General features: G+C 34.2%; 1 protein-coding gene across 1 annotated transcript; it reads right to left on the bottom strand.

Annotated features, from left to right (window-relative positions):
* Positions 1–4,925: 4,925 nt before the first annotated feature.
* LOC133201214 (mucin-3B-like) lies at positions 4,926–20,310 on the bottom strand. The gene is made up of 18 exons (XM_061337008.1): positions 20,262–20,310; positions 19,586–19,804; positions 15,333–15,758; positions 15,021–15,188; positions 13,893–14,300; positions 13,490–13,657; positions 10,283–10,726; positions 9,893–10,057; positions 9,194–9,616; positions 7,616–8,512; positions 7,411–7,479; positions 7,163–7,330; positions 6,969–7,041; positions 6,514–6,695; positions 6,234–6,413; positions 6,013–6,140; positions 5,204–5,543; positions 4,926–5,038 (listed from the first exon to the last, which is right to left on the bottom strand). The coding sequence occupies exons 1-18, from the start codon at positions 20,308–20,310 to the stop codon at positions 4,941–4,943; spliced, it is 4,605 nt and encodes a 1,534-aa protein (XP_061192992.1). The 3' UTR covers positions 4,926–4,940.
* Positions 20,311–20,527: the final 217 nt, after the last annotated feature.

Below are 20,527 nucleotides of genomic sequence, written 5' to 3'. Positions count from 1 at the left end.
AGGGGATGCTCACTCCTCTATGGCACCTGATCCTACCTCTGATGCTTTTGGAGGTCCATGTTTGCTCTGCTTCCGATTTGTATTGTTTTAATGTACTTTTAACTTGAATACTATTCGTTATCTCCATATTTCATTCAGAACACTTGGCCATTTTGCTTGTTTACCAAGAAGCATTGTGCTTTCTTAATGTGAATTTATTCTATTTAGTTCTTGAAATTTTAAATATAAATTTCTTGAATGATGCGGTAATCAACACTTTCTAAAGTTGGCCTATTAAAACCATGAATGACCACAAGGTGGCAAAAACTATTGATATTCTAAGATTTAAATCCATTATTTTTAATACTAATACATGTACAATTAAAAAGCATGTTCTTTCTAGATTATTAAAATATCTCTATAATATTTCAGTCTTAAAAGTGGGAACATAAGGAATCGACATTCCGTCGATGCAATGGAAGTCGGAACATCGGCAATATCATATAGGAAAAAAAAACATTAACGTGCAATGTACTTCCCTTAAAGAGATTTTGATGTATTTGAAGTTCAGATTACTACTTTAGTGACATGTAGATTATATAGTACAATTGTCTATTGATATTAGTACATACATATTTGTTTCTATCAATATTATGTCCATTTTTCTACTTTTATCTCAATACACAAAAGTCGGCTCGAGTAATGGATTTACTTCAATATTGGAACACTCTTGGCCCATATTAAGTTATACTAGTCGTACTTGGAATATAGCAAAATTATTGCCTCTTCTTAAGCAAATCAGAACGCTCAGATCTTATAACATCGAAATTCAGCATTCGAAATTGGTCACTGTCACTTTTGCGAAAACTGTCCAAAGAAAATGCCTTGTTAAACTAATCTTTTTTCATTTCCTGCCTTCCTTTTTCTCATTTTTGTCATATCTATTTGTACTGTAGTCATATGTTTGTTAAATTAGGTTATCTATTCTACATGTATAGCAAGAATTATAGAAGTCATGTAGGTGTCAAAGGCTATTGGTATGCTTAGATGTTAACACTGAAGAAAGATAGAATCTAAAATCCTGTACTATCTACATATCATTTAATTATAAATAAGATGTTCAGTTTTAAAAGTGGGTACATCGGCAATGTCCGTCAATGCAGTGATGCTGGCGTCCAAAGCTGCACCTGTCATGGCACTCTGACACTGAGGTGCATGTTGCTAAAAATAGAGTTTTTATTCTTGTATTTTCTTTAAAACTTAGGGAAAATGCTCGACAAAAAATTGATCTTTTCATTTATAGCGAGTCTTCAGTATTTTCGTTTATTTTATTTCTATCAAATGATGTATGAAAAGTGTGCCAAAAATAAAACTTCTTTTTTTTCATGTTATTTGAGAAAAGCTACAAAGAGAGGCAACAATACGTACAACCACTACTGGCAGCTATTGTACACGTGCACGTGTGGAAGATACAATGCATTTCAGCCCCCGTGCTGCAAATTGTGTTCTTACATTCCTCGTGACGTCGGCATGTCTCGGAATATACTGAAAGAATTTATCGCATCAACTTTGTATTTGAAATACCTTTTTACTTTTCTAAATCAATCAATCAGTTTATTCACTCAAACCATACAACATGGTACATGAGGGACATAAAGTATAAATCATATGTATTAAATCGTCAGAGGTACATACAACATATATATACATAAATAAATATTTTACAACTGCATGTAAAAGAATAGACATATAGTATTTACAGTATGTATGTATTCAATGCAAAGAAAACACCAGGAGGACAATAAAGGGGAACAGACAGTCTCAAAGATTTTTGAAATAAATGTACAAAGTTTTCTTAACGATTTAACATTTGAATTTGCCATGAGTTCATAGAACTTTACAACATTTGATGTTGCTGATATATTTTATATAATTCTTTCCCTTTCAGAGAGAGAGAGAGAGAGAGATTAACATTCTTTTCGATAGCATATTAACTTTGATATATTTGCTTTTGGATTATGACCAATTGTTACAAAAACGAAGATTTTTTTAAAAAATCAAGTTACTGCAATTAAAACACATTCAACAATTTGGAGTTAATGATATTTGTAGTGTATAATTCTGATATAGTGCTGTTTTCGAAGAACTCCCTGTGAGAAGAATGGCAAAAAGTATAATAAGAGTTATAATGTTTACTAGAGAAACATTTTTTTTAACGAAACAGTCTAGCTGCTTATTTAAAAAACAAAAGTACATTTTTTTAATGTAGGTAATACCCGTAGCAACGTTTATGAAGGGCTAAACCCTAAACTGCGCGATGTTAGATGGGGGGTCGAACTTTTCTCTAACTATTCCATACATTTTCTTTTTTTAATGCTGGAATTTACCAGTGTTCGACTGTACAGCAACAAACAGAGAGGAAACAGCTTCCAAATGAAAATTTACATAGTTAAAATACATTAAAAAAAACTATTCTTAGAAAAAGTACTCCCGTAAACTACGCCTGGTTTAATGATCACCTTATATTACTAGCAGTGTACTTTATAACAATTCATCTATCTACATACCTGCTACAATCAGGAGAGCGAAAACAAAGATGATTCTCATGATGGCGAATATGGCTTCAAATTTCTCGTCTACCTATCTTCCTGACGTGTGTGAAACAACTGGTCCTATAAGTAATGGTCAAGCTGTCAAACGGTCAGAGGTCAGTCAAAATGAGCACGCGCGATCTACTTTCCTACTATTCCGGACTAATCAAACACTGTATATTGTGAAATTCTGAACTTTCTCATGACCATTCCTTCGCAAGAAACGACCATTATCAATGAATGGTGTAAAGAATTCTGAAATATTTGATAAACACACTATTGTTTACTTATCCAAGTAAACCTACATTCTTAACCCCTGTTGGTATGTTTAAAGACATGTACTTATTTTCAAGGTTTGTAACAGTGTATAAATATGAAAAAAGAGAACATTCCTACTTGTATGAAATAATAATTATACTTGAATGAAGTAATCATTATACTTGTATGAAGTAATCATTAAGGGATCTTAAGTAATACATTATTTTTCATCATAGTAATTTTATTATTTATTACAGAAAATAAGCTTAAGGGTTTTCCAGCAATTCATAATTCAGGTAGTAATTGCACGTATCCTAGAAATTTTTAAAGCAATTTTTTTGCAATTCCTATTTGAAACACACGCGCGCGTATTTCATGGAGTGAAGAAATCCAAATAAATGCTGTATGAAGAATCAATATTTTAGGCCACAATAAGGATGTCTCCTCTTTGAAAAAATCTATAGTCTTTAGAGATCGCAGGATTAAACTATACCATTCAGTTACTGTAAGATAAATGAAAGTTTACTGAAAGATGACTGAATGGCATAAGTTTGTCATTAAGTCACCTTTCCAGACCTTTCAGTAAATATCAAGTTCACCGAATGGCGTGGTTTTATCCTTAGGACAGTTCATTCTTTCAAGAATAGTTAAGAATTCCCACTGGTACTAATATTGTATCCCTTATCTTAGCCGACCTGTTTTAATATTGTTATGAAGCAAAACGTTTGATTGTAAAGAGGTATTTTGCTTTAGCCTTCTATTCCGGATATAGATGTGTTAAGTATAATTTATACATATCATCATTTAACATCATATTCATTTTCGTTCATATGTTGATTCGATATGTTCCATTGCACTCGGAAGTCAGATACCACAGAGTTTGACTATCTGTTGTATATTTGGTTGTTTTACAAGGAAAAGACATTGACTGCAAGCTATGTTCTAAACTTCAACTTTTCTATCAAATTTTCTTATTTACGTTAAAATACACAACAAATACCCGTACATAGTGTTAAAACCTCCAAGACTCCTAAAATCAAGCAAGTTAATGTTTCAAGGGTATCAACATCTCATTAGTAGTCAATTCTATGATCATACAATGATCTTGTTTGCAAAGCGACAGAAAGCGGGTGTGACCAATCGCTTCTAAAATTTTCAATTCCATAGTATTTTTGCTTGGTGCAGGGAAATTTAGTTTATTCAAATGAATAAATATATTTCACACTGCAAATAAACTAAATTGTTCTTAGAAATTAGTCCATTAGCCTAAGGAATAATTGTAAAAATAGATTTCAAGAAATACAGGAAATGTTTATGCCATTTCGATGGATTCAGGAATTATCTAACATCGCTTGGATTTACATTTTTAACTCCTGATTCAGTGACTTCATGAAATCCCAAATAACATTTATTCCCTGTAATTGTGATGTAACACGGAGAAAAGAACTATTTACAATAGGAGCTGTTAAAAGTAACGATTTTAAAAATTTAGGGAAAAGATGTTTTTCGTGATTCAAAACGAAAATACATACATGGATACGAATTGTAGGTTCAAATTCCAAGATTCAAGTGATTATTTCTAGAGATTTTCAATATCATATCGGGCTTATATTTAACGAAGAAATTACGTGTGACAGAGACTCATTGAATGAATGAATGATGAAGCTACGAAAATATTTTGGGATGACATTATCGCTATCCTGTATGTACTTGTAAGGTCGAGATTTTAAAATGTAAGGAATGTAATACGAAGATAACGAACAGTAATCAAGTTCAAAAGTCCATTGAAACATTACAAATTGTGAGCAGAGCAGAGACCTCTAAAAACATCGGAAGAAGGCATCGGTACATTCGCACTAATTTTCAAATTGCAGATTTCTGGTACATAAACCATACCAGGTACTGTACTGTAATAGAATATAAAAATATAAAGCTATATAGCATACTTTCAGTTTTCTTTCAATAGAGCTATCATCATGGATACTTTCTTTGGTCACTCGAAATCTCTATATAATTTATCAATTTTACTCAGTTACACGACTCCATAACACTTTTTGAGCATTACAGGGCGGTATTTCTACATAAACTTTTGTGGTTACTTTACATGAGTTATTAGGTTGCAAACATAGTGTGGCATAATAGCCCACATCCGGAACAGGTGATAATGGTAATAGGCACCAACGCAGCAATGATGGAGGTAAAAAACCATTCTGCAAAACAGAAAAGAAAATTCTTATCATAATCAAAAGGTGTAGCTTATGTAATGATTTCCGTTGCTTAGTACTGAAGATTATATAATGTCTTGTGCATACAGAAAACTATAATTGATGCAATTAAGATTTGTTAATTTTGGTCAGTTGAATGTCAAAGCTTACGTGGTGGCTTGTACACCGTCTTTTTGATTGGTTTTTTGATGTTCACTGTCAGAATTCCCTGGGCCCGATCCTCAGTATCATCACAGCACATGTACACCAGATAGGAATTAAAGTCATCGTACACAAATTTAGCTATGCTGGTGGTCGTCACGTGGTACACGCTGGAGCCGGAAGGGTCATTCGTCACGTTAAAGTTGAACGTCTGTGGGTGAGTATTGGACAAAGTGCAACACACGGGGTCACCGTATGCGTCGGTGACATTGGTCGTGTAAATGATTTTATTTGGGGGCGTGTCCTCCTCAATTGAAATAGAGTTGGGAAGGGAATGTATGAAGGGAGGCTAAAAAAAAAAAACAGTTGTTAGCACTAAAGTTATTAAGCAAGGTACGTACAATGCACTCTGTTAAAGGTGCATGCATCTAAGCTAGATTAAAATGTAAAATGATAATTGGAAGTACCTTTTCAATTCAACCTGCGGTACTGTTTAAGTAAACTGATGTTACTTACAACAATCGCTTTCTGGCATCTTCAGAAATGAAAATTTAAGAATCCAAAATTTCTGGGGGATTTAAATCAACCATTTAAAAAAAGTTTCTTGGTATTTCTATAGATAAACTTTGCTTTTAAAACTGACTTGTGGTTTTCTAGTTATATTAACACATCTACGTGGTTTGTCAATGAAAAAATTGTATCAGTCTATGTTGCTTAAGTTAAATAAAATGGAGATAAAATAAAATAAAGGAAAAATAAAAGTTTCGTCTCCATAAAGTGAAAATATACGAATGGAGTAACTTTGAAAATTGTCTTACCCAGTTTTGAGTGGTGATCTCGAGTAATATTGTGGCCTTGTTATCACAAGAATCCTCTGCATTTACTGTCATATGGTACATGTTTAAGTTCCTAGACTGAATCAAGCGCCGTGTAGTTCTCACTCTTCCTGCCAACAAATAATCAAGTTATAGTTTAAATACGTTGTTAAGAATGGGATCTAGAATGAATTAAAGTCCCCCCTGTTCCCCCTGCTTCTTACCTTTAGAGTTTACTGTGAAATATGTCCATGTTTGATTGGGATCTATTGCATCAGGTAGGAGTTGATAAGTAACATCTTCCATATAGTCCACGCCCTCCAAACGTAGATCCGCCACATAGCCACCGGCCTCAATATGATCCCTAACACTTATGTTCTGTGATGGGAACTGGATAGGTGTATCTAAGAAAATGAATATTGGAATGTTTTACTTCAATTGACAAAAAGTAGACAGGGACCATTTTATCAGACCGAGAAATTTGAGCAAACTGTTTGTCCATACTGTCTTCTAGTGTAAATCTGACAGCATAAGCCACGCCTGACAGGGTGGTAGAGTCTTTGTCCCAGTCAAACTCAATCCCAGCTGCCAGATTACCGACACCAACAGCTTTCCGGGTTTTGGTCGGACACCCCGGGGATCCTGCACAATTTCCATACGTCACTACATTTTCTGCGATGCAGCGCCTAAAGTCCGACAAAATGGTTTCACATATTTTTGTACGTAATACTTTGCTATGTGACTTCTTTTTTAAAATGTGTAATTCTAAATTTTATGTACTCATCAATCAAATTTTATTGTTTTTGGTTCTTTTTTTGTTTTTTCTAGATTATTTTTTTTCTTTTCTTTGCGCTACATGTATATCAATATTGGATATAATTAATATCCTAGGATTCAAAGTCTTATTTCAAATATCCTAAGATATTTAAGATTTTATTTTCTCTGTTAAAGGTATTTACCATCCAATCAAATCTCCTGATATAACAGCTATTCTTTCATTATCTAACACAGAAAAATTCGTGGTATTGGCTCCTATTAGAAAATAATGAAAATGAACTTTGTTTTAAACAGCTTCCACATAAATCAAAGATACATATTCTTTATCATTTCTTTCTTTTTCTTTCGCATTATTGGTTAATAAATGGGCACCAACCGTCGACTAAAATTGAATTGAATCCCACAATTTTGTATTTGCCAACAGCTGTCGGTCTCCAGACTATTAAATCTAGATAACCGGAAACGGAGTGGTGGATCTCCCATTCTGAGATCCGCCCGCAGCAAGTCATGATGAAAGTAGCATCAGCCAATAAATACATTTTATCTACAAAACAATGCAAAATTAAGATGCACAGATATAAAAAAAAGGTCTACATTTATGTAGAAAAGACACGTGATACTTACCAACGTCATTGTCTACACCAGACTTAAGCGAATTGAAATCAGTGTACGACATTGATTTTTTCCCACATTCTAAAAGAGACAAATTGAAAATATTGGAAGCTGGTGATAAAAAATGATTTACAATTTGTCACAAAATGAAATGTGTAACCGTTTAATGAGTTTGTAAGTTAAGTTGCTGTGAGAATTTTATTCAGGGTTGTCTTACTTGCTTGTGGAGGCTTTGTGGTAGTTTGAGCTACTGTTGTTGTAGATGCCGAACCAGTTGTTGATTGTGTGGTAGTATCTAATAGTGAAGTAGTAGATACTGATATTGGCACTGTTGATGTGACAGCTTGGGATGTTGTCACAGTTTTTGGCTGTGTTGTTGTGGTAGCTTGAGATGTTGTCTTAGTTGTTGTCCCTATTGAAGTTGTTACATGTGTTGTTGACGCTGTTGATGTTGTAATTTGTGATGTCAAAGTTGTTGACTCTGATGATGTTGTGCCTTGAGATGTGGTTTTTAGCTCTGTTACTGTTGTTCCTTGAGTTTCTGTCTTTGTCGAATCTGTTGATCTTGGTACTTGAGAAGTCGTGGTTTTCAGCTCTGCCGTTGTGGTGCCCTGAGAACTTGTTGCTGTTGATGTTGTTACTTGAAAAGTTGTCGTAGTTGTTGGCTGTGTTGTTTTAGAAGCTTGAGATGTTGTCGTGATTGTTGTTTCTGTTGGAGTGGTAACCTGGGATGATGTCAAAGTTGTTGGCTGTGTTGATGTTGTAGCCTGAGCCGTAGTTTTCGGCTCTGTTGATGTAAGAGCCTGAGTTGTAGTTGTCGGCTCTGTTGATGCTGTAGCCTGAGATGTTGTCGTGGTAGTTGATTCTGTTGGTTTGGTAGCCTCTGTTGTTGTTGTGCTAGTTGTCTCTGTTGGCGTGGTAGCTTCAGGTGTCGTTGTAATGACCTGTGTGGTGGTTGTTGTTTGTGTAGTTGTTGTTGTTATCTGGCATGTTGTGATGGCTGTGAGAACGTCAGATTCTATAGATGAAAGTGTGGAGTAAGAGGAGGCATAGAAATACTTTTCTTCATCCCCAACAGTATTCTTCCATTCTGATGAAGAGCCACTTCTAATGTCTGGAAAATAAATCAATACAGCTACTGTTACATGAAATTAAACTGCGAATACGGGAAAATGACATTCCATAGATAACTAATGACAGAATTAAATATAAATTCAGCCCATTGAAATAATAATGGCTACTCTAGTACTTTTGTGTTTGAGTTCTAATGAAATCGTGACCTTTTATCTTATTTAGTAGTCATGTTCAAATATATAACTAGTGACAGAGCCCAAAACAGCGGACACAAACTACCGCCGCTAATTATACTTAAGAGATGAGACATACTCTTTGAAATACCACGTTGTGCTTGAAGCTTTTTTCATCTACAAAAGGACTGCAAAATCGCTTCATATATGTATCAAAACCCAACTCTTCAGGCTTAATAGACACATGTCTAGATTTTTTCATTATAGCAAGGTAATATTCAAGGAATCTAAAACTATACTTTCTGACAATCTGTTTAAAATACTAGTAACTTTGATATACAATTCATATTATAAAAATTCTGATTTTGAGAGAAAAAGTAAGGGATCAGTTTTAAAGAGATCTTTGTAACTCTTATAACAATGTCCTTGAGAAAAAAGACAGGATGTAACAGACAGGCAAAGTGCAATGGATGGAAAAATACCTGACAAAACACATTAAGTGGAATAAGCACTATAGGTAAGCTTAATACATTGCAATAAATAGATACCTATAGCAAAAATATGATTGGTCGGATTCTGACGTATATGTTGCCCCTGAGTTGCCGTTCCTGAGCGACTGCCATCAACAGAAAACACATAGAAGTTGTCGGCATCAGCTCGATCTCCGTTGGCTGTTGTAAAGATGTTGGTCTCGGCATAAGCGAGGGCGTTGTCAATGTTATTGCTTGACACAGTCTTTTCATCCGGAATTTGTTTAAGTGCATAAACGACCTCAGTGGCAGTAGAGTACGTTGAAAGGTGAAAAATGGTTGTTTCGTCGCTGTTGTACGTTATAGCAGCGATTCTGACAGTATCTGGTGATACGTTTATTTGAGATGCGAGGTTAGCAAAGAAGTATTTTAAGAAGAGGAAGTTTTCATCCTTCGACGAAGAACTTGTTTCAATTATAAATAGGACGTCTAACTTGCAATCTTCAAATAAGTAAAGTTTTTTTTTTATTTTCATATTCAAGGTAAAACTATCAATCTTACTACATTCAGACTTTTAGATTACTGCTGAAATTGACAATTACATGTATACTGAAGATAACAATTCCAACACTGCTTTTAAAAGCAAAATTTATCTTCCAAAATTAACAAAATCGTTGTATAACATGATAAAAAATAATTTATAAAAAAGGGAACTCTGTGCGTATTTTTGTTAAATTAAACCATTGCTTTACAAGTGACCAGTTTGTTGACTCTTACCCGGCGTAGTGATATTAACAGTAGTAGGAGTGGACGTTGGACAGTTGGTGAAGTTTGACAGGAAGTTTTGGTTATTGCAGGTCAGACTGGTGAAGGATGGCCAGGAGAAGAAATGGTCCGAGTCCACCGCTGATCGGTAAGTCGTGGTACTGGAGTAATCTATCACTGGAGAAAAATCAAGATTAGCCAAGATCAGGATATGAAGACATATAAATACATTGAAATTTGCTTTCACAAGTGAATGTACATCTTACTTTCAATTTATTTTAACAAGAAGTTTTGATTTTCAATAATAAACTATGCACAGATTAGACTGTCAAAATTGAGCATCAAACAATAGACCAAATATATATCTACTGGAGGTAAATTTTAGTCCTTAGTTGACCAAACCTAAGATGAAGACTTCGTTGTTAGGATCTGACGTCAGCACAGGCACGTAATCTTCTATATCACCGTAATCATAGCCGTGAGTCAGAAAGACATAGTAATCCAATGCATCCATCCGATCTCCATTGTTCTTTGAGAATACATTCTCTGACGCGTACTCTATGGCTCTGTCTGCATATCTATACGATCGTCCATAGACACTGTTGGCCCGGGCAATATTCTGGATAGCAGTTTGTATATCTGCTGACGTGTTGTATCGGTCCAGAGAGAATACCATGTAGCCATCGTCTCCGTAGGTCATTACAGCTACTTTGAAACCATCATCGGAAATATTGATTCTCTTCATCAAGTCAATGACAAAGGATTTCTGGTCCTCAAATTCCGTGGCTGACATGCCAGTGGTGTCATCCAAGAGGAATACTAGGTCTATTTTACATAAAGGGGACACTGAAAGGAATCATGAAAGCTTCATTAATGAATGTTTATCAACAAAATTAAAAAAAAAAACAAATTTTTTTAACCGGTGAGATATTTCAAAACCGCTTTGGTATATATAACAACAATTGAAAGTTTGCAACAAAAAATATTGCAAGTAAAGATTGATACACATTTCCGTAGACACCGCGGCGAATATTGGATTAGAAAACTAGGCACGACCTTTCCATATGGATGTATTGAAAATGTCAATAGTGTTGAGAATCTTTCCAGTCCACAGTGTAGCACTATAAATGTGATCGGACTTTTCAGCCACACACAGAGACGTAAGCATAGTCATGGACATCGGTCTTACAATAAACTTTTAATTCACGATGTCTTCTTTATTACTACCTAATATAAATCAACAGTTCGGTCTTCATCACATTCGCAACAAACTTTACTCTGTCCCTTTGACACTTTTAAATAGTCTTCTTGAAAAGGTCAAAGAAAGTTCATATTTGGATTCATTGACACCAGAATTAAGACACGGATCTATAATTATAAATATTGCAAATCATAGGCTTTTTAAACCGCCACGTTTTATGGAAGAAAATACAGCTAAAACAACCCGTTTTCCCATAAACTTCAATATGACAACAAATGAATTGACGCGGTTAATATAAGCAATATTCTTATTCACAGAAGGGTCCAGTCTTGTATTCCACAATATTCCAAGATGAAGACTCACCTTGCAATTCTTACAAATTTGGATCGACTACTGTTTCCAAAAATTTTAATTACAAGAAAACTTTAAAGAGCCTAGATATCGAACATCTAAAACGTAGTTCTCCATCATGCTCATGTTCTTCTTTATCCTACAACTATATGGACACTTTATTACTGGTGACGTAAACCTAGTTCATAATGAGGATCTTAAATCGCTTATTTTAAAAGGGCCAAAATTTAGGGAACCCCTATCTTTCAACTGGCGTCATTATTTCATAAATATTATCAATTCAGTGGAAAATTACGCCAAGCGATGGGCTAGACATGAAAAAGAATACCTTGACAATTTGTCAGCATGGATTAAATGTATCAAATGTATGCTAAAGTATCGCTTTTAGCGATTTAGGGGGCAATATGAAAACCATCTATTCTTCTATATTCAAGAATTCAGAAGTGAAAACAGAATTGAATAGATTACACAATAAGTATATACTGTCCAAGCTGACAAAGGAGGTAATAACGTTGTCTTTGTTTGTAAGGCTCATTATTTGAATCGTATTTTAGAGAAACTGGGATTTAAATTTATTTGAATTACCATATCCATATTGGATATGGATATTGGATAACTTCATTAAACTCCTTACAAACAAAGATACATAGCGGGTTCCAGTAAATGTTCTACCAAACCTCTTTCTTTATTCCTCAATAAAATATTAACAGCAGTTAAGGAGAAACTTCAGGAGTACTGTGCAACAATATATTAGAGAATTGGTGTAAATCAGATGTGGATTCTTAAAAACTCCAGGAAACTATTGGAAAATTTGAAATCACGATATTTTACCAAAATCAATAACATTAAAACTTACGACTTTTCAACTCTATATACAACCATTCCCCACGATAAATTTAAGTCCAGGATTTTTGACATCTTTGACAGCTGCTTTTTCAATAAAAATGAACTATTTATTTTATATACCTTGTCATTGGTCATTTGCAAAATTGTTTTGTTAAAAACATTCTGATTGTACACAGAAGTACTCTGAAGTTGATATTAAAAGGATGCCTGAGTTTCTGATCGACAAATCTATATGATTTTAGGAGACCAGGTCCTCCAACATTCTGCTTGGAATTTCCATGGGTACCAATTGTACCCCCTTATTAGCAGATTTATTTTTGTATTCATATGAAGCAGAATTTGTTCAAAATCTTATACTTGTGATGAGAAGAAGAAAACACTTGTCGTGGCCTTCAACTCGACATTTAGATATATCGACGACGTATTATCAATTAACTATAGTTCTATCCATTCATATGTCGACACGACATATCCCAGTGAGCTTCAAATAAAAGATACTATATAGTCTGACACATCTGTTTCATATTTGGATATTTTACTGGAAAAAGACGTTATTGGTAACCTAACAACTAAGCTTTATGATAAACGTGATGACTTTAACTTTTCAATCGTCGACTTCCTTTACTTATGCAGCAATATACCATATATATCTGCATACAGGGTTTATATCTCTCGGTTGATTCGATACGCAAGAGCATGTTCTATGTATGAACAATTTCTACAATGAGGTAAATTATTGTCAAACAAGTTGATGAAACAAGAATATCAACAGTCTAGTATAAAGTAATAATTTTGTCAGTTCTATGGTCGATATAATGACCTTTTCAGCAAATACGATCTATCATGTCAAATGCTGAATGACGTGTTTCATACTATTGTTATGTCATAATTTTCACACTGAATTGTCTATGGATCTTTTCATTATTTCCTGAACATGACAAGAAGCACACGGCGGGTGTGACCGGTCGGCAGGGAATACTCACTCCTCCATGGGATCTGATCCCACCTCTGATGTTTTAGAGGTCCGTGTTTGCTCTGCTCCTGCTCTGCTCTGATTTGTATTGTTTAAAATAATGGACTTTCGAACTTGAATATTGTTTGTTATCACCATATATACCACACAAGAAAAAAATAGTAAGCATAAATTTTCTAATTTCATTGTGTTGATATGAGAGAGAGAGAGAGAGAGAGAGAGAGAGAGAGAGAGAGACCTGCCGCAGGTGTTCCGCTGGGAGTCTGAGGACATGCCGTTATAAGAGACGTGATATTACTTATGATGGTTGGAAGATTTTGTTCATCAGAGATATAGATATACTTCGAGTCATCTCCACATGTATCTATCGTAGCTTTCCATTCTGGAGCGTACGTGGTCCCAATGTCTAAACAATATAAATATATAGATATATAAGCTACAAGTTTATAACGTTTGAATTACAACCATGCTTTGATATACCACATCCCTTTAATGGTGATATTTTGTGCTGACGATAGTCATTTTTTAATATTAAAAACCTACCATAACAAACAATATGGTACATAATAAATAAAGGACATTGATGATTGACAGCATAATATACCTTAAGTGTTACAAAGCGAATTTTACAAATACTGTACCTATAGCAAACAAGTAAGAATTTCCCAGAGCTCGAATATCCCTGCCAATTGAATCTGTATTTGAGGACGAAGTTCCGGTGAAAACGTAATAATTCCATGCATCATCTCTGTCTCCACTGGCTGAGGTGAAAACACTATCACGTGCATGTTCCAAACCAACGTTAAGATACTGGGAATAAGAAGAAGTTGCTGGCATGTTCTCCACGGCCTGGCGAAGGTCATCAGATGAGTTGTGTGCGTTTAGATCAAATAAGGTCACTGCTGTTGATGTATATGTTACAACTGCTATTCGTACCTTGCCTGCAGACATATCCACACCATCTAAGACTTCAGTGATAAATGTTGATGTGTACTTTGCGTCTGTGTAACGCGAGTTGTCCACTATGAATGCCACATCAAGCTTACAGTCTGTAAAATACAAAATAAGTGTGTTTAAAAAAGTTTTATTGGTTCTGGAACTAATCATGAGACACTATTGAATGCATTCATTCATAACACAGTTAAGAACAAGGTACGGTTTCAATACAAATCTTGCCCTGTGTTTTTCTTAAAAATAAAAGTGATGTAAAAAATTAAAACTCGTGCTTTTTGAATTATTGAAATTCCATGCAGAAAGATCATACAAATCTTTTTTCTCACATGACCTTCCAAATGCTAATTGTGACGTCATAAACTTGTGCATTTTCCCGTATTTTCTTAAAAAGTTGCAGAAGACACCAATTTTCAATGGAATTTTCTTTCAGATAATATTGTCCACAGGCATCGCCCACAAAGATTTTGAGATATGTGATTTTTCAAAGAATTTTACACAACATATCTAAAAATTAATGTGGGCGACGGCTGTGGACACTATTTTCTTAAGGAAAATAGCCCTTGAAATGGGTCATTTTGAGGCTTTTTCTGTTTAAAATAGAGAAATGCATCAAATTAATGACGTCATATATTCAGAATGGTACTCCATCATGCTATATTCTTTCTTGATTTATTACAGTCATATACTCAACTAATATTTAAGCCAGTTTTAAAATTTTTTGAAAACATTAAATTTTTAGGGCACAATAAAGCTAAAACCATACCTTCTTCTTTCTTATGGTAAATCCGCTTGTGACTGAATACGAATAGACATACTTGGTAATACAGGTGTTGATGTGGTGGAAGGACATGTAAGGATCTTCTCCAGAAGTGCCTGTCTTTTAGGGAAAAGGTCGTTGCTGATACTGTAAATAGCAAAATAGTTTTCACTGTCTCCGACAGCGGCAAGCAGATCACTTTCCAAGCTAGAACCGGGTAGCCAACCTAGAAATGTTAGTAAATCTATTCACTGTGTTTCTTTTTAGTCTTATCATTATTTTTTTCTACACAAACAGGGAAAAATGCAAATTATTGAGATGAACTCAACTCATAACTTTCCTTCTTTCTCGAAGAAAGAGCTCAACTTACCGACTGCAAACAATCTGTTTTTATTGGACATTCTGATGAGTGATCCTACGCCCGCCGCCGGATAACTGCTGCTTATTTCGGCACTTAGCAACACGTAGTATGTGTAAGCATCAGAACGTTTTCCATTCTTTAGCTTCACAAACTCGTAGTATGCATACTCTAGTGCCTTTTTAGCATAATTAGAAGAAGAATACGATTTTTGAATATTCTCAATCTCGAGTTTCACCTGCGTTAGATTGTTTGTAAAAGCTCTCTCGTGGTCTACGTCATAATCATACGTCAAGAAGCCAACTTTCAGATCCATTTCCGATGTAGCATTTTTAAGTCCCTCGGTGAGTATAGCAAAGAAGCCGTTGATGTCATCTATGTAGTTTCTTGTGTCATACTGTCGTTCAATGACGTATAAAACATCAATTTTACAGCCACCTATTTAAAAGAAAGATTAAATAATATTAGAATATTCATGAGTTCAATGTATTTCCTAATGAAGTAATGGACTCTATACGTTTGTCATATAGGTATAGTTATTTTGATCTTTCAAAATTATTTGCATACAATTAGAATTATTCTAAAATATTTCCTAATATTAATAATGAGATGATATAACATAAATTATGATGAAGAATTTAGCAACAAAACCCCATGAGCATCCTTTTAGTACTGAAAAGCTGGGGAAGATAGGAATCATGCTGATTTAAATATTTAGCTAACACCACGGGATACAGAAAGCTTTGTAATTTTATACTGTATGATATATTCTTAATCATTGTCTAAACCATATTTCTTGTCATTACAACTCCTATAATATTTAAAATGGTTGCCAAAAATGTTTGCATGTATTTGGTCGCGTTCTCTCGCTGTGCAATGAGGTTCCAGAATTATGATGTCTGTCCCAGGGACTCAGTAAGTGTGACTTTTTAATGAGAGCTTGTATTGGGAACTCTTTAGAGACCGAGATAAAATCTCTTACTATTTCTTTCATCAAAGTACTTAACAATGCTGATCAGGGCTTACATGTAAAATGACGAATTTTTGAGAATTAAACATGTTGTTTCTTGTAAAGTCAATAATGAATAGTTCTAAGATAATAAAAATATGCGTTGCGGATCTGGGAAACTCAATAATTCAGTGGTCCGGGATACAACACAGCGACAGAATTTACATGTATGCATACTTTATCAGACAACCAGGGGATTTGACATGCCAATGCATCTTAACCACTTACCAACGGATGCTACTTTGCATACTTGTCATATTTTTATGATCCTATACAGCAAAGACATTCGATTGTTTGATCCAAAACATATTCAATCTCTGCTATGGATGGACATGTTGTCGGTACAGAATTCAGATTTTGTTTGTATAGGTCTTTCAAAGTTTATAATACCGTAACTGAAAGTGGCAACCAGTCTCCGAATTCTCACGTAGTTCTTTCAATTCGCATCATGGCTAGCAGAAGTTGAAAGATGTATCTGTTGTTTTTTTAACTGTCAATCTGTTACTTGACATGCAATAAAATTATTACTTTACAAGATGCAGTTATAAAATTTTGCCAGCAATTATATTTTAAGCATCAATTCGAGGGTTATCTTTACAGCAAGTTAATATGATTCTTGGTAGCAAAACGGTGGCCTCTGTGATGCATATTATCATTCATGATTCGTACTCTGTATGTAACCTTTAGTATGATTAAGTAATTCAGGCTTTTTTATAGGTGGTAAACCTTTGGATATGTAAAGCAGGCATATTATCATTTCAGTAACAACTTGTCAGTACGCTTCATCAAGTTTGCCAAACTTTCGCACGTTGATTACCGTAAATACTCATCTACTGGCTGTTTGGATTCAATAGAATAATTATATATACTACTTTGCATATTAAACACAAAACTCTCAAATACCATAAATGGAATGTATGGAGATAACAAACAGTATTTAAGCTCAAATGTCAATTAAACATTACAAATTTTGGAGCAGAGCAAACACGCACCTCTAAAACATCAGAGGTGGGATCAGGTGCCATGGAGGAGTGAGCATCCTCTGCCGACCGGTCACACACGCCGTGTGCTCCTTGTCATGACCGGTAAATAACGGAACAAAACCGTCGACAATTCAGTGTGTAAATGTTGGCCTAACAATAAGTATGAAAAACGTCAGTCAGCATTTGACTTAATGACTGGTCAAGAGTAATGACCAATCTCATCAAACACATTGAATGATTGTTTACAATGGCATTTGTAGAAAATAGGAACACATGGTGAGTCAAAGCTTGTTTTACTTCTTACATGTATTAATCATTTCATGTTCAAATGTAAACTTACCGGGTTTAGAAAATATAAGAAAATTTACAAAATAACAACTAGTAAAGCTACCCACCTACTAGTATGCTAGTGAAAGCTATATAAAAAAAAAATGCTTTATTTTGAAAGTTTTAGTTGAATATTCCTCTTCTCTTGTGCACGAAATTCTAGCGCTTTGATTTGTGAACCAAAAGTATTCTAAAAAGATTATCAAAATTGTTAGAAGGATGAAATATATGGAGATAAGAAACGGTATTCAAGCTCAAAAGTCCATTTAAACAATACAAATCAGGAGCAAAGCAAACACGGACCTCTAAAACATCAGAGGTAGGATCATGTGCCATGGAGGAGTGAGCATCCCCTGCCGACCGGTCACACACGCCGTGTGCTCCTTGTCATGAGGCCATCCCAAGTTTTTTTCTATGTTTAGCGTCCGCGTGCGCCTTGGTTTTTGACACCCAATGTCAGAAAAAACAAACAGAATCAGGGGCCAAAAATTTGTTATTTTGGTCATTTTTTTAAATTTCTGCCGATCTCTCTAAATTATTTGTATATAATATGACATAATTGGAAATTTTAAGTATTTAATACCTCGATTTTGCTGAAGAAAATAAGTTGCTACATGAAAAATAAATTAATGAAATCAAATCCTTTGAATTACGTCATTTTTATGACTATAAAGTCTGTCTTTTATTTTTTGGCTTGTGTGTTTTTTGCGAATAGGTAGCTAGGTTTTTGAAAGGTGGGTGGACGCTAAACAGAGAAAAAACTTCGAATGGCCTGATCAGGAAATAACGGGAAAACCCGTAAACAATTCAGTGTATCAATTAGTATGAAAAACATCAGTCAGACTTTGACTTAATGATAGATTTTTGTCTTCCTTTTCAACAAGAAAATCTAACATATTCGAAAGATTGCTATTACGGGGTTTGAATGATCACATGTTGTGTTCACTACATATTCATTCATATACAGACATTCAATAGGATTGGTCAGTGCTGCTAGTGGCATTATAGGGTTCCCTGTTTCATATGCAAAGTAGAATTAAATTCATTGAAATCAAATAGCCAATGGTTGAGTAATATGATGATCAACATATGAATCTTGATCAAGCGAAGTGATACGCTGTTATTGGAATGATAGTAATATAGATCCTTTTTGAGATCAATCTTCATATTTCAGATGAATGATCAAGCTGTAATTATAGCAAGAATATTCTTAACTGGATGTAAGTAACACATTGAACAACCCTACATGAATGATATGAAGAAGTGATACTTTGCATTGGATGCTGCGATTATTGGAACATTTACATTCTATAGTTAGATTAATCCTACATTGATCAAACTTACAGATATGTCAGAGATGCAATCACTAACGATGATTCCGATGCTTTATGTGACCTATTTTGCATTGGATAGTCAAATGAAATTTCTTGAAAAGCTCCATTCCCATATGATTATAAGTCCAGAAATGAATATATATATATATATATATATATATATATATATATATATATATATATATATATATATATATATATATATATATATATATATATATATATATATATATATATATATATATATATATATACAACAAATCCTGGTTTTGATGCCGCCGCAACATACACCCTACCGATAAAGGATTACGTTAAAGCTTTTCAGGAATTCTATTCTTAAATACTTATCCAAACATTGATAAGGCTAAAGAAGCTAAGTGAGTCTAAAGGATAACTATGTACATAGCTTATAGTTGTGGTTTCCTCTATTGTTTTCTTATCAACATCCCCTACCAAATTCTAATAAATATGGTCGCGTTTTTATTGTAAGTTCATTCAATATTGAAATACAGCTTACAAATAATATTGGACCATCCCAGGTATATTCAAAATTGTGAGAACAAAGAAATGACACAATATAATGTTGTAAAGTACACAGACCAATGTGTATACCTGAAGTGATGGTGGTTCCTACAACTGTAGAAGACCCGGTAGATGTCGCCTGAGTGGTAGTAGTGGTCGTTCCTTCTACTGTAGAAGACCCAGTAGATGTCGGTTGAGTGGTAGTAATGGGAGTGGTAGTCGTTTCCGCAACTGCAGAAGATCCAGTAGATGTCACTTGAGAGACAATGCTAGTAGAAATAGTTGTCGTTGCTGATAATGTTGGTGTAACTATGTAAAGAAGACATGTAACATTAGATAATACAATGGAAATGGTGAACCTCAGCCTTAGTTTGAATAAGTTAGTACTTGTCAAATAGTTATATTTTTTTTAATAATTAACTTGGCATTATAAAGAATAATGTTATTTAGTGGAGTAAATAATTTCCATTCTTTTCTGAAAGTGAGCTGATAATTAAACTAATACTTGGAAAAAATTGCATTTAGTCATATTCGCATATTGTGACAATTTTTTTTAATCTCCGATTTTATGTACATGTTTTACATAAGAATAACAGTATACATGTATACGGTCATAAATCATTTGACTTCAAAAGAGTATGTTCTATACATGTATGTGTATGTTTTTAAAGACATTCTAGGTTACATCAAAACTTATGGAACATGGTAAAATTTTCGTATTTGACTCAAAGAAATTAGCTTTATAAAAGAAAAACAAACTACTCACTGTATATTGGTATAAAAGCAAGTAACAGGTAATCCTTTATTTTCGGCATAGCTGTACCAAAAGCTATTTCTTATTTCTAAATGATTTTTCAGGTCAAAGCGATGAATGATATATAGATGTCGATCTTAAATGACGTGATGGTCTTCAAACACGACATGTTTGCATCAAATTGTACGATAGAACACAGTACCGAATATGATGCTATTTAATTTAGCAATTAATTGTCTTGACATTTTAATTCCCGTCCTTATTTTGTACGAAAAGTT

The sequence above is a fragment of the Saccostrea echinata genome, unplaced genomic scaffold (assembly GCF_033153115.1).
Source record: "Saccostrea echinata isolate AGI-Se365-2 ecotype Australia unplaced genomic scaffold, CSIRO_AGI_Sech_v1 ptg000043l, whole genome shotgun sequence".
NCBI lineage: Eukaryota > Metazoa > Mollusca > Bivalvia > Ostreida > Ostreidae > Saccostrea > Saccostrea echinata.
The sequence above is the reverse complement of the archived record's forward strand: the minus strand, read 5'-3'. Positions and strand labels throughout refer to the sequence as shown.